This window comes from Dermacentor andersoni, chromosome 3, assembly GCF_023375885.2.
Source record: "Dermacentor andersoni chromosome 3, qqDerAnde1_hic_scaffold, whole genome shotgun sequence".
Classification (NCBI taxonomy): Eukaryota; Metazoa; Arthropoda; class Arachnida; order Ixodida; family Ixodidae; genus Dermacentor; species Dermacentor andersoni.
Window position 1 is genome coordinate 76592231 of NC_092816.1, and position 15309 is coordinate 76607539.

The following is a 15309-nucleotide window of genomic DNA, read 5'->3' on the forward strand; positions in this document are numbered from 1 at the left end:
CGTAAACAGCTGTTCGCAACTGTGGTATTACAGTGCCTAGAATATACATTCTAGGCACTATAGTAGTATGCCGTGGTTCCGCGCTGTGTGATTGTCTCATCTGCCTTATATGACCGCTTCGTTTTGTCTGCGCTACAACCAACTACAAGATGACCTATCAACAAGTTCATGTAGCTAACCTCAATGCATATGCAGTATTTGGAATTCGGCTGCCACGAAGTCGTCGTGTCAGCCGTATACAAGATCCTCGCGCTACCTGAGCTCAGCGTCAGCTTTTGGAGAAATGATGTGTGCATATTGTTCGTGATTGTGCATATGCGATGCCAGTGCCTCCACGAGGCACTGGTGGCGCCTGCTCCTAGCCATATTCTTGCACCAAACACAACAACAAGCACCAACCCGAAAGCCCGCGTCTGCCCCTGAACGAAGCCGCAAATTATCTGTGTGATTACTGGACGTGGAATGAAAATTTTGTTGTGAAATTCAACCTTAGTGCTAGCCCGGTTCGTCCATCGCGGTGCGTGTGCTGTGAATATATATATATATGGGAATCCTCTCTGAATATTTCTAAAGGCGCAAAAGCCAACGCATCAAATTTGTTGAGCAGTTACCGTCACTTTAGAAACCTGTACGTGGTATCATGGCATCCTAAAACACACGCGTCTCGTCCACTTTGTTGTCCTGTGTCTCTTGGCTGACCGCTTTCAGCAGGCTAACCGTGGGCGGTTAGCCTGTGGAAATAGGTCACAACCTTAATGTCATGTAATGTTTATGCAGCACACAGTTCACAAACTATACCAAAATGCAAACGGCAGCTAATGTAGATGCACACTGCGACACATCAACACAGTGACGTTTCTTGAGGAAGGGATGGTGCGAGGTTTATGTAGAAGAATGAATGGTATGTGCTTATTTACTTGTTTATTTATATACCTCGCAGGCTGCAAGGTTGGAGTATTAGGTGAGGGGGAATAAAAAAGTAGTTACAAAAGGAAAAAGGGCACGACATTAAGAACAAACCAGCAAGAACAAAAGAAATAACACTAATACAATGGACCAACTAGCCCAACAACATGTGTGACTGGCACAAAATTACACAATACTTAACAAACAATAACAGAAAAAATTACCGCCCATGCACCCTGTACAGATGGTAAACCAGTGAAGCTGAAATATGCGGCCCCGGTGTTTATCACTGGGTTAATTTTGACAGTTTATTAGAGTATTTCTGAATTATTGGTTATGTTTGTGTTTCTTTGTGAGGTTCCGCACACGTTTGGCTTGGGTTTATCACATTGTTTATTTGAAATGCCACACATTCCGCTTCACACACTCACCATCATGGAGAGTGCAATGAGTGGTTCATTGTGTTAATCCAGCGGGCCCCTCAAAGTCTTTCTGAATTATGTTACGTATTTGTGTTTTGTAATGTGTTAATCATAGCATTTATGACTCGGTTAAGCACTGTAGTTACCAAGTGATACACCGGGGCTGCACATTTCATTTAATGAAATACAGGGACACATTTTTGAACCTATCGGGAAGTCAGAGAGAGACTGCTGCACGTGCGCTCTGCTGCGAGAGAACCTCACTATCGGTGTAGCCAATGGCCGGCCACACCTTTGCTACGAGATAATTATGTCATTATGGTCTTGTCACCCACCGTGGTTGCTCAGTGGCTATGGTGTTGGGCTGCTGAGCACGAGGTCGCGGGATCGAATCCCGGCCACGGCGGCCGCATTTCAATGGAAGCGAAATGCGAGAACACCCGTGTGCTTAGATTTAGGTGCACGTTAAAGAACCCCAGGTGGTCGAAATTTCCGCAGTCCTCCACTACGGCGTGCCTCATAATCAGAAAGTGGTTTTGGCATGTAAAACCCCACAATTTAATTTTTTAATCATAATCTTGTCTTAACCCCGTCCCCCTCTGTGTCCCTTCCCTGCATTAATAAGCACATCAATGTATATGGTTTAAATGCATAAGCATCTCTATGCCTACCTAACGAGAAATTTGTCTGTCCGTCCCGTAAGAGGAATGCAATGGCTTATAACCCCCTAAACAATAGCTCATACCCCTGCAGTAGGGTTTCTGCAGTCGGACTACCAGTGTTTCGCCTTGGCAATTTACAGCTTTGGTGTAAAAAGAATGAACACCCTTCTGCAAGAGACCAAGACGATCATAAGATACACTAAAAAATGAAAGTTTGTTGAACATGCCGAGTAAATGCTGGTTTACAAGCAATAAATCGACGTTACACAAAAAGGAGAAGCAAAAACAGGTGTGTGTCCATACAGATCCCAACAGGAAACTCATCCATCTCTGAAAGTGCAACACAGGCAATGCTGACACAAGATTCTCCCAGTGTCTTTGCATTTACAGCTTCCACAATTTATCTGGGCAGCCGATCTCCACAGAATGCTAGCTTCTTCCTCTACAATGCACTCTCGACATCTGAACATGCACGGTAGAGGAAGAAGCTAGCATTCTGTGCTGATCTGCTGCCTAGAGAAATTATGACACTGTAGATCTAAAAACGCTGGGAGAATCTTGTCAGCATGGCTTCCGTTTAGAGATGGATGCATTTCCCATCAGGAAACACACATTAATTTTTGCTTCTTTTTGTGTATGTTCGGTTTATTGCTTGTCGGCCAGCATTTACTCGGCGTGTACATTAAACTTTTGGTTGTTAGATCATCTCGGTTTTCTTGTTCGCCCTATGTGTTCTCTGGTGCCGCTTGCAGCAAGGCAATTCCTTATTTTTTTAGACTGCAACAAGCCAATTTAATGGCCCTTATGATGCTTCTGTTTTCCTCATAAAATCTTTTATTTGGCCAATGTATCAAGAATGTATAGTGTGAAGCAGTAAGAACATGGTACGCTAACTTCTATTTCAAAGGTTTATTGTGAAAATTTTGTGGTTTATAAAGGTTACCAGAAAGTTGTACAGCAATAAAACCTCATAAAAACTAGTGCTTGATGAAGCCAAACATAAAAACGGGAAAGGGAGAAAATACATATGAATATACAAGTCCAGGGAAAAAAAACATTGTGATCACCAAGTGTGCATGTGGCTACCTTCCAAGAAACTCGTTTTTTTTTCAATAGCATAGGACTGGAAGAGTGTGCTTGCATAAGCAAGCTGCCAGCCTGTCTATTGGAATAAGAACAGTGTTTTTTGAGAGGTGCTGGCATGCAGGATTGGCAATTGTAATTATTTTTTTCCTGCACTTGGAATTTTTCTGTATTTTCTTTCTATAGCATTTTTATTTATGTTTGGTTGCATCAAACACCAATTTTTACATAGCCTTCAAATATGACTCTTCTTTCTGGTAATTTGTATGACTCGCCACATTTTTACACTGAACCTTAGTTGAAAGTTAGTTCTCATCCATCTCTAGTGTCATCCTGTTGATACTGCTTCATGCTATGCACCCTTGCAACATTTGTGTGTGTGTGCGCGCGTGCGCGTGCGCGCGTGTGTGCCTGTGCGTGCATGCGCACGCATGGATTTGGATGTGAAATCGAGCCCTTGGGCGGAGGTTTCTTACTTCTCCTGTGCAGCCTCATGAATTCGTTAACTATAGTGCAACAGGAATACGATGGACAAGAACGAAGTGAACACACAGAGTGCTTTGCTACAAGTAAAATATGTATTTTTTCATAGAATATTATACTCGTATGTGCCAAAAATTGTGCCCAACATAACTGATGTCAATGCTTCCACGTTTTTTGTCTATTTAGCAAGTGAAGAAAATATCACACGAACTTTAGAACTACATCAATTCGAAACCAGCAAAGCAGTGCATGCCGCTGATATGAAAAATGTAAAGGCCATGAAATGAACAAGTTGAGGACAAATATGTTAATGAAACTTTGTCATTCAAGATCCTTGTTTACATTCTTGTACATATGCAATGGCCAGTGAAAAATCTCAATGACGCTGTCATTTGTTCCAATGTATTACGCAGGAGCAGCTGTCACCGGTCGCGTATCGTGAGTAATTGCACCGAAATTATAGTCGCAACAGAGAGCACGTATAAAAAGCAGGAGTTCTGCAGAATATACGAGGGCGAGTCAAATGAAAGTGAGCCAATGCGAATATATGACAAACGGGGTACTTTATTTAAAAGTAGCCTCCATGAGCATCTAGACATTTGTCCCATTGACTAACGAGTCGCGTAATTCCAGTCTCATAAAGCTCCCTGGGTTGTTGCTTCAAAACGTCTGCAACCGACTTTGACGTCATTGTCTGAGACAAATCTGGTTCCCGTGAGCTGTTTTTTCGGTTGCCTCAAAATGTGGAAGTCGCAAGGCGACAGGTCTGAGCTGTATGGCGGATGTTGCAGCGTTTCCCGCTTGAACTTTGCCAGTTTTGTATTAACCACATCAGCGACGTGGGGACGGGCATTGTCGTGGAACAAGATGACCCCATTCGTCAATTTTTCACGCAGTTTATTCTTGATTGCGACAAGCAGCCGATCCGACGTTTCACAATATCGGAAGAAATTGATAGTCTCTCAAGATTTAGCAAATTCTATCAGTAATGGCCTCTGACGATCGAAAAATAAAAAAACAACACCTTTCCGGCAGAAATGACGGCCTTTGCTTTCTTTGGGGGTGGTGAATTCGAATGTTTCCATTGTAAGCGTTGCCGTCGTGTTTCAGTCTCGTAGTAGTGGCATGATGGTTCGTCTCCGGTCACAATTGCAGAGAAGAAATCGTCACCCTTATTGTGATACCGGATCAGATGAGTAAAGGCAGCGCCGAACTTCTCCGTATTCTGGCGGTGGTTCAAAATCTTGGGCATCCATTGCGCACACAAGAGCCGATAACCGAGATGTTCATGAATTATGGCGTGAACGGTGACGGTGAACCGAACCGTGACTGATGTTCACACGCTCTGCCAGTTCATCGATGCTTATCCTCCGTTCTTGTGTCATCAGCTCATCAACCTTTGCAATTTTGTTAGGGGTGATTGCACGATGGCATTGGTCCGGTCTGGGATCGTCTTTGCAACTTTCACGTCCTTCTTTGAACCGTTTGTTCTAACGCTTCACAGTGGCCAATGAAATGCACTGTTCAATGTACACGGCAGCCATAGGGTGACTAATTTTTTTTGGTAAACACCTTCAGCTGTCAAAAACCTCACGGCACCACGCTGCTCAACTTCTGCAGCGTCCATTACGTCACGCTACCATGTTCAACCCAGTGTATGAGCGCATTAAAGAACATTTCTCCTCACACCTGCGTGTCACTTTTGTAAATGAGAGATGCCTGTGTGCTACGCGCAGGCCTTGCAGATAGTGAACAGAACCATATATTGCGCAGGGTGGGTAGGCTCACTTTCATTTTACTCGCCCTCGTACATTAGAAATGCGAAGATACAATGGAATATACAAATGCGAAGATACAGCTTGATAAAGGGCAAAAAAGTGCCACTGGAAACAAAGTTCACTGCACGTATGCACAAAACCTCGCAACAAGATATCTGAACATACGTAGAAGTCGCCAATAAATCTACGTGTCTAAGAAAAAGCCAAGGTATATAATGGGGCAAACAAGGTAAATAAACATGTTGCGCAATCACAGATTCACAGAATCCTACATCCCTCCTCCATTCCATCCACTCCCCCCGATGTATCGGGCGCGACAGAAGCCGGCGCGCTTGCTCCTCACTTTTCTCCCTTACGCACACAAGACTGAGTCACCATCGTCGGCTGGTCCATTCCACCTCCCCCCTTACGCTTTCACTCGCACATACAGCTTGCGGCGCACGGTCACGATGTTATAGCCCTTGGACTTTATGCGGAACATGAGGGCGACGGCGACGGCAGGAATGCGCCTAGAGTGTCCCTATAATTGCTACCGCAATAATATAATAAGAGTATCTGGCAGCTGAAGCGTCCCATGGCCCATTACATTACGCAATATAAGTAACAAAATAGAACTTTCACCATGCGACAATTCGCTGCGCCGCAAGAACTTTTTTTTTCCTTTTGTGGGGCGGGGGCACCGTAATGAAAAAAAAACGCAATGGAAAGTATGTTGATCACAATCGAATGCCTACTTTGGGCGAATAATGTAGCTATTAAAGGAATATCAAAGAAAACACAAGACGCTTGGTCCACCAAGAACCATGCGCACACTGCTCGGTATCCTACACCAGCGAGACAAGACTGTTTGGAGAGGCTGCGCTCAAGCGAACGCGGTGCAATCCGTCGAGTCCCCACAGTGATGGCGTCCAGGGACCATTGTTTCTTTTTCTCGTCTTCTAGCTAGAAAGCGTGAAAAACTCTCAGAGCGAAAATGCACTCGGCCAGAGAAAACCGAACGCGCACCGAAGCGCGCCGCGCGGTGGTCGGGGCAACACGAGAAAAACGCGTGCGCTCTGGCTGGCTCTGGCAGCCCGCGGGTACGGGAGCGAGAAAAAAAAAATTGAAGAGGCTCAGCTCAATGTGTCCTCGCGATTAAATGTCAAAGTATAAAAAATAAATAAGAGCGTAGTTACCTTGGCTGGCTTTAGTGTCTTCACTGGATGCTTTGGCGCAGGTGAAAAAAAAAGCTGATATTGTTTTTTATGCGACATGACGGCACGAATTAACCACCACAACGCTTCGTCTCATCGGGCCTCGCTGCGGGCTTTGTCAACTTGTCTGATAGTGTGTTGATTTAGCTTGTCTCGTTGTATGGCCCGATGTACTACTTTGAAAAAGTTAATGAACATTTGGCGTCAAATATTTATGGGAACATAATCGTCAATTGTAGTTCCGCAATTGAAAATCTAAAGCACACGCTTGGAAATATCAATGCGCCTTTCACATCAAAAGTTTGAGAACTTTATACCCATAAAGTTTCGGAATTGACATCCACGCGCTCCGTAGATTCCATGATAGAGTCTAGATCCCGCGGCCTCCGCGAGATGCCGCGGCGAGCCCGTTCGCCATAAAACGTCCTTGAAGCTTTGTGCTCGGATGGGGCTGCTTGCGTTATGTGATTCCCGGTGCACGGGCGTTGCCGCGAAATCCAGCCCGAGTTCGCAATTTTCGTGATGAAATAGCTTTTCGAGCGTGAAAAAGTCGTTCTAGACAAAATCCAGAATGATTTACGGCGCCGGGGGTTGCTTTGGTCGGCGGTGCATGGACAGCACGAAAAAATTTCGGGGGGGGGGGGCTGAAGCCCCATAAGCCCCCCCCCCCCCCCTCTGGCTACGACCCTGTGTCATACTACTGTTACATTGCTATTGCCACATCAGTGCCTATATGTGCCTGATGTTTGCTTGCATCTTCATGATTAGCAACCTCCTCTGTGTTTGGCAGTTGCATATAGTCTACTGGCCTAATTTTTTGCCCCCATATTGCACAGTATGGCCCTATTGTGTTTGAAGTTCAGATGCTCCCGAGGTTGTTTCTGAAGGGAGGGGTAGTCGTCTTTGCATCTCATATGCTAGCTGGCATAGTATCTTGGGACCAGTTTCTGAGCTCTTGAGGCAAAGAATTTGTGCTGCAGGCTGCAACTCTACTCTGTCTAGGTGCTTGTTCATTTGATCTTTCTCATAGAGGTCTCCGAGCATGGTAAAGTCGGAAAGACCTGTTATTACTCGATGCCTGTATTCGATTAGTTGTCTTTTTCTGCACTGCTGGTAATTCATACCGTACAATACCTTGGACACAAGCACAGCATGTGCGATTTTCCGCAGTATCCACTCGTCCACCCCCCATGATTTCAAGATTATTCTTTTCACCAGGTATAGAATTTGCGTCCACGCATGGCATAATTGTTTCACCCACGTGCTGGCTCTGCCGTCATGGTCTTACACTAGCTGAGGATTTGTGGATGTTGACTTGCAGGTATATTTGTCCAGCTATGTGGAGCACAACGTGCAATCTGGGGTAGTTCTTGATTCTAGTCTTTTTTCCTACGTCGATGTAAGCCAACTGATCAGAAAGCGAGAGGCCAGACTGGCCAAGAAAACTTGCAGTGTTGTCGAGAGCTTGTTGCATCATTCTTGATTTCTGTATAAGATAGCTTTCCCATAGACTGCAGTACACCATGGTCTGTAGTACTTCTAGTAGAATGCCTGTGTTGTTGGTGTAGGTGGGCCAAATGTACCTCCAACTCTCACCTGGAATTTTCTGTCTTTCAAAAAGTTACTGTTTAGATTAAGTGCTCTACCAGAAATATTTTTGCTCATCATTCCTCTTATTAGAGTAGCATGTGGTATTGCTGTTAAAAGCATCTTCACTCTTTCATAAGCGGTATTACACAATGCCCTGCAATAAAGTTTCTGCTGCTTATGGCCCAGTCATATCTGCCAGAAGAGGACTCTCGAAAAAAGGTTTTCTTTGTGCTGTGTGTGCGACGTAGTATGAGCATTCATGTCTTGACATTTATACAACTGTAGAACCAGCTTCCTGACGGAGTACTTGCTATACCTGATTATGCTTATTTGTGCAGTGCTCTTGAACAATACATATTGATGCAATGAATGTTTACACACTCGAATTATCACGAAAGATGGTTGTTTTACAAGTGTGCCCTTTGCTTTCAATTGGTGTTAGATTTTGCATAAGCATGCCCCTCTATGCATAGTACTTGTAAGTCTAAGGGCTTTTTTTTTACTTATGACTCCCATCGAAATGCGACTTCCATGGCTGGCAATGCAACCCCTCGCCTTGTGTTAGCAGCAGAATAATATAGCCACAGTGGCAGGTGAATAAATTGAAGAACAATATTTTTGTCTATAGATTTTTTTTTCTTGCCTGTATGTAGGTAAAACTTGGAATAAGTTTGTCATTGAAAAAAAGCAGTTCGTGGTCCTTTATTGAATAAACCACATATAGTGTATAGTTGAAATGCAGAAATATGTTCTAAAATCCCCGGGTGATATATGTTCTTGCAAGTAGCATGGTATTTCATTATTTATAAAGATAGTAATCGCAGCGCATATCGTTAAATGGGTTTACACACTAATATATGTGATCACAAACTTATTAGAAACTGTTATTAGAAACATGTAAGGCATGAATGTTTCTGCACACTTGATCAGCTGTGAATGTGCAAGAACTGCTTGTACTTAAAATGTTCGAAGTTTCACAGGAAGGGGTGCAACTGGCTGACTTCACTGCACAGTTCTGATTTACTTTTCTTTAACGCGTAGTTTTCTACTATTTTATCCCCACAAGAATAGGCTGTTTGCCTGCTTTTTGCATTGTTGCACGAGTTTTACATGACGGTGCAGGAGGGCACGATGTCCCTGTGCCACTATAGCAAGCGAATAATTTACTTAATTTACTATCTGTAGAGTTAATAACCTTTCATAGCAAATGTTAATACAGGTGCAGTAAGGATACAAAGTCCGCAACATATTCAATGTTTGTTGGTTTCTGTGCAAGAGAAAAGAAGATTCTCCAGAGAAGAGCTGCAATTAACGTGCGTGTAACATTCGCAAAGAAATTAACGACGCTGTTTATTCAAGCCGCGGATTTAATGCTAGCATCGAAATTTCATTACGATAGCCTACACTTTTGCTCTGTCAAAGTTAATAAGTCAGGTAAGATAACCTTTCAAGATGCATCGGGAAATTCACGCCTGAAAACCGACAAGAAAATGCAACTGAACGGTGCCGCGTTCAGCACAACGTTGAAACTTCGGGTACTTTGCTGTCTTGTCATTTGCCCTTGCCGAGGTTGAAATTATTTAAGCTGCTACGTACGCAACAAAGAAAATTGTGATGACCCTAAAAGGCCATGTCGTCTGGTGGCAACTCGCAAAGGTGTACGAAGCAAACGTGAAAATGCACTTCATTTGCTGCGTAGCGTGTCACCGAACGCGTAGAAATGGGAGAATAATCTGCGGCACAAGTTCTTTATTCTCCCTTCGCGCACGTACCAAATTCGACAATGCACGTGACCACGTCTTCGCGCATTGCACTTGTCGTGCGAGACGCCATCTTCCAAAACAAACCGGCGAAATAGCTCCAAGACAGTTCTCCGCGCAATTTCGACGGAAAATCGCAGCGATCGCTGCGACTGTGCGACCAAACGATTGGTCGCAGCCGAAAATCGGGGGGTCGGCACTGCGATTTTCATCGCAAACGACGAAAATCGCACCATATGAAACAGGCTTAACGCGCGTTCACAGTGGCGAGAAAACGCGCAACGCAGAACGTTTTCCGCGCGCCGCTTCCCGCACAAACCGGTTTTTATCCCGCAGACAGGCTGCTGTGCCGTCCCGCAGAGCGATGGGTCCGGTAGCTATTTTTCCCGCGCCGCTGACGAGAACAGCCAATGAGGGCCGACCGTGACGTCGGTCCCAGTTCAGTGAACCCGTCGGCGGAGGCGGAGGCTGCGCTCGTGCTGCGGGACACTCGGCGGTTGCTTTGCCAGCATGAACATGTGACTTGAGGCGACGGTGCAGAAGCAGCGAACAAGCAAGTACGTTTACCGTAGCCAACAGCTCATCGTTCGAACCAGCCATCCTCGTGACAAAAAGGGCGACGGGAGGAGAGCTAGCAGACGATCAAGATGACGACGCGGGACATTCCAAGACAACCGCAGTGAGAAAACGCGCCAGTGTAAGCGTCATTCCGAGGAGCAGCGACGCAGCGTCGACGTTAAAGGGACACTAAAGGTTACCAGAAAGTCAAGTTAAAGTGATAAAGCAATGCTTTAGAACGTCTAAGGCGTCAATATAATCGCAAACAGAGCTTTAGTAACCGAGAAATTGAGGTAAATGCATGACACGATTTGAGACCCCCCAGCGACATTCTGGCACTAGCCCGATGACGAAAGCACTCCTTATCATAATTTATGTCACTAGTACTCAACTACTCGTATTAAAAAGATAATTTCATTAGATTATAAGACGGAAGAAAATGCTACTTGTCTACTTCTATTCGATTCGAAGAAAAAAATAACATTTTGACGCTATACCTTGAATAGTATGGGTGATCGAAAGGTTTCGTTTTCGCTCGACTCCGCGCGCGCTTTGGAGTTTCAGTTGTTTCTTCATCGCGTCGTGCTGTGGTGGTCCTGCTGGCTCGCGAAACTTGCATTTGGAACAAGCAGGGAGAATGCCACGTCCATGTGATGTCCTGGGATGCGCGAACGGTCCGCGGAACTTGGCCACGGCCAGTTGCAGCGGCGAATCCAATGTTACTTATCACTGTGTGCCAACGACTGAACCTCTCCGTTCGAAGTGGTTAAGTGCCGTACCTCTGCCACAGCGCGCTGACAAAGAGCCGAGAAGTCACGTAGTGTGCTCGCTGCACTTTCCTCCAGAGGATTACGAGTTCAACGCCGACTTACTGAAGTCGCGTGAAGTGCCTTTCAAAGCAGGCCGTCGTCGTAGTAGTACGCAACGACGCCGGCAGCGCGAGCCCTCAATAGCAGGTCACGTTCGTCAGTGCTTAAATCGCTGAACTCGAGCCCAGCGTCGCGAGCTAATGTGTCGTTGTCAGGGTCATCCATTGCAACAAGCGTCGAAGTTGGCTTGCACAAACGCCAGCCTCTAAGTCTAGACTTAAATCCGAATGTTGTCCTATTGTAATCTAAAATAAGACTGGACTTTCCGGCCATCATGTTTCGCTTGCACGAACTGACGAGACTGAACTATAGTCCGGACTTATTGAAGACGTTAGGTACTTTTAGTACCTGGGTGGGAAATTTTGCCGTCGACAGGGAATGAGATGGGGAATGGGCCGGAAGTTGGTTGCGGCGGCGACAGGCGTTCGCGCTGTCCAATAGTTGGCCGCGATTCGATGTCAACATCCGGCCGCACTCCCGCGCTTGTCACCCCTGCAGAAGCAGCCGAACCAGCTCCAAACGTTGACGGTACGCGCGTGTTTTCAAGCATGTCGTCGCAACCGCCCGCCAAGCGACTCAAGAGCCATCACTGGAGCGAAGAAGAAAAAATAGATTTGGTCCGTATCATAAGCGAGAAAACCACTGCCTTATTTAGTAAGTTCAACGTTTATGGAGTGATAAAAGTGGCGGTTGACGTAGGCTTCTTCATGCTCTCCAGGAGCCTGTATCCGCACATGCGTGCCGTCAATTGCACCCACGACGCGCGGAAAGCCAGCGACAGCGTAGAAGCAGCCTTGGACTCCCCGCACCTGTCTAGGCGACGGCCAACTGGAAAGAAAACGAAGGTGGTCACCTTTAGATTCACGCCGATGTCATGCGCGGTCTTGCACACAATGACACACGCACATATTCAGGGAGGCACACGTATATAGTGTTAATCTCGTGCTGACCATCACACAGCTACGCACGACGTCGGCTTGAAAGAACAAAATGACGAACTGCTCACTTGAGGCTGGAAACGTTATTCACGGAGAGGTACCTTCGCGGTACGTGCAATCAGTTAGCTTCGTTGCAGTCGAGTAGGTGCAAACATTCGAGACATCGTCAGCTGATGTTCTGGCAGCGCAGCTTGTTCAAATTTAAAGTTCGACGAAGCGGGAACGCGGCCACACGTTACATCACATTAGCGAGATCAACAGAGCCTAGTTCCACCGATGATTCGACGTACTGGCGGACGCGGCCAATGCGCTCCGACGCGCCCGGCGTCTAACGCTCGCCCTCTACGCACGTAGGCATTTTGCAGCACTAAATTCCTAACGCGACACGCGCTCCTACGTTCCGCAAAGCACATGCGTGCGGCGTATTTATCGTTATGACGCAGTACTAAAGCTGTCTACTAAAACAGGCAGTAGAAAATAAATGGTTGGAGAGAGGCTTACCTGATCCAATGTCTGCGGCGACGGACGAGGGCGAGAGCAACCCGGCGTACCGTGCGGCTTGCGGTCGATTCGTGGGCGCCGATCACATCTCCGGCAGTAATCAAGAAGCATCCGGAGGCAAAAAATTTCAGTGCCAGCATCACCTGCAGCTCGGCGTTCAAAGCACCACTCCCACACGTCGGGTGCTCGATCTCGGAGCGAAGGAACTCGACAAAAAATACTATGCCGTCCCGCCCGAAGCGTACGCGCCGCTGCAGCTCCTCCTCGCTGAAGGCGTCCAGCGGATTTGTCCTGTCGCGAAACACACGTCCGCGGCGCAGCAAGTGCTCGGAGAGCATCTCGAGGCGGGCCAACCGCAGGGCAGCCATGTTGGAAAATACTGAATAAGTTTTGGATAAGCCAGCTCGAAGTCTCTTTTCAATCTTAATTTGGTGTCTTGTTTCCGTCTAGTCTCTTTCGTGCAAGCGACTTATCGGCTAGGGAAGATTAAGCCTCAAATGAGATTCGAATGAGCCTGAATATAAGAATAAGACCGGACTAAAGAGTTTTGTGCAAGCGGGCAGCTTATCGTCGTGCGCTTTCCCTTCCGCTAGCCACCACAGTTCCGCTTTCGCGCTGCTGTCGGCTCTGTCTTGGCTCTGTTTCTGGCCGCGCGCTTGCGTTTTGTGCAGAAAAGCCGTAGCGCCGTCTGCGGGAGTCGTTTTACTCACCGAGGGCGCAACGTCACTATGAGACCATGACGTCAATACTCCTCGATCGGAAGGCGGGTGATTTGAACTGCGCTAGAGGTACGCGGACGCTTCAGAACGCATTTTCTCTTAAAATAAGTCTCTTTTTCGCACGAAACAAGCGTTTCGAGGCTTCTGGGATTGTATTTCAACAGTCCACATTGGCTTAACATTAACCTTTAATATCCCTTTAACGCTGTGCCGCTGCGGGAAGTCTCCCGCTAGTGTGAGCGCGCCTTAACACCGTTAAGGCTAAACCCCATTAGCGCGATTTTGTGCGCGACAGCGACGAGCGACGGGTTCGCGCGACGGATCGGGCCGTCGCTTGAACAGATCGCTCGGTCTTGTCGCGCGATCGCTCGGTTTTGCAAATCTAGAATTCGTCGCTCGTCGCCCGGAAGTGCTATGAGCGACTAGCCAATAGCGCAAAGCCGGAACTGGATGTACATAACTCCAGTACTTCCTATTGTCGCACGGAACGAGCAAACGATTGAATTTTTATACGTGCAAGGATAAGAACCCACTGCAAGACTTTCAGGAATAGTTATGCTGCTTTTTACAGTAAAATACATCAACTTAAGTTAATAAAGCACGCGTCACGCTAGTTTCGGCGCCTATATTGCTGCCCTCATACCGGCAACACTGGGGAGACGTCGCTCGAAGTCATCGCTCGCATGGGGTGCAACTTGTAGGCGACGAGCGAACGCGACAGCCATCTCCATCGCGTCGCTTGTCGCTGTCGCGTGCAAGATCGCTTGCATGGGGTTTATACTTTAAGTAGCTCGTGTCGCAGAAAACCCGGGTGCAATGTCAAAAACATTTTCGGGCCACATATATCGCTTCACCTCACTTCCGAATCATGGTTCAAAAAAAAAGGTTATTGGTCAATACACACTAGAGAAGAAGACACCCAGACCTATATACCCAGGCCTTCCATATGGTGCAAGCCCTTAACTGAACAAATTGAATTTCTCAAGCTAAAATACGTAGAAAAATCGTACACAACGACTTGCACACAACTTATAAATATGATAGCTGTCGGACTGTAATTTGACTACAGGAGAAAACATAATTCTGTTACGCAAAAACTCAAACAAACCCTTTCATATATACAAACCAGCCGCGGCATTTACAGACTGGTCGCGGCATCCGCCATTTTGTGCGCGCCGTTGCGATGGGTGTCTTGGGGGCCACGGAGCGGCGCGCCCGGTTTCTTGTATTAACTCCAGCTGGCGCTCGCCTCCGCCGCATCGCGGCCCACGCAGGAGGCCGTCGTTTTACGTGGTTTTACCGCAAAGCTCGCCTTCGTGCTTAGCGTTCGCGGCAAGCATTTCCAGGCAAACATTAGGTTACATACGCTCCAGTTGCTGGGAAGCGTGAGTTGCTGCAGTCAGGGATCTTTGAATGCTATCGCGTTCCACTCTTAAAGTCGAAGCTTAAGCGTCCTCCAATTTTTTTTCTTTGTGACGTTTATATCCGATGGAAATTCTGCGATGGTTGGATTGGATGGATAAATCAATAAATGAAATGGCAGGTTGGGCGGACGGCTACTTACCTACCCTACAATGAAAATGAGGACACCGCGGTGTCGCCTTCCCGTGACGTCACGTTTTGAGTTTCGCCCCGTGAGTGCTGCCATGGTGAAGGAACCGACTCGTTGCTAGCAACAACTATTGCGACGCCAGACGCGGTCGTGCGAGTAATAACTGCAGCTTGCAGACTGCATGGGTCCCCAACCTCATGCGCAGTCAGCCTATTAGGCCTCATCGTATAGCAGCGCGGCTCTGCTATACGGTATGACTGTTTATACAAAATGATCAGTCGCGCGTCCGTTACGT

The 15309-nt window shown here is 46.7% G+C and overlaps 2 protein-coding genes across 3 annotated transcripts in view; both read right to left on the reverse strand.

The window, feature by feature from the left end:
• Positions 1–15309, reverse strand: part of LOC126544595 (rap1 GTPase-activating protein 1-like) — a 292574-nt gene that overhangs the window by 20432 nt on the left and 256833 nt on the right. The gene's annotated exons all lie outside the window — the stretch shown is intronic.
• Positions 11711–13547, reverse strand: LOC126544857 (putative nuclease HARBI1). Its single transcript, XM_050192389.3, has 2 exons — positions 12744–13547; positions 11711–12132 (listed from the first exon to the last, which is right to left on the reverse strand). The coding sequence occupies exons 1-2, from the start codon at positions 13109–13111 to the stop codon at positions 11952–11954; spliced, it is 549 nt and encodes a 182-aa protein (XP_050048346.3). The 5' UTR covers positions 13112–13547; the 3' UTR covers positions 11711–11951.

Bases quoted from the DNA above. Each gene is read 5' to 3' on its own strand.
- LOC126544857 (XM_050192389.3), bottom strand. From the start codon at position 13,111: ATGGCTGCCCTGCGGTTGGCCCGCCTCGAGATGCTCTCCGAGCACTTG. The intron at 12,133-12,743 runs GTAAGCCTCTCT...TTTTCTTTCCAG, and splicing joins CGCCGCAGACATTGGATCAG to TTGGCCGTCGCCTAGACAGG.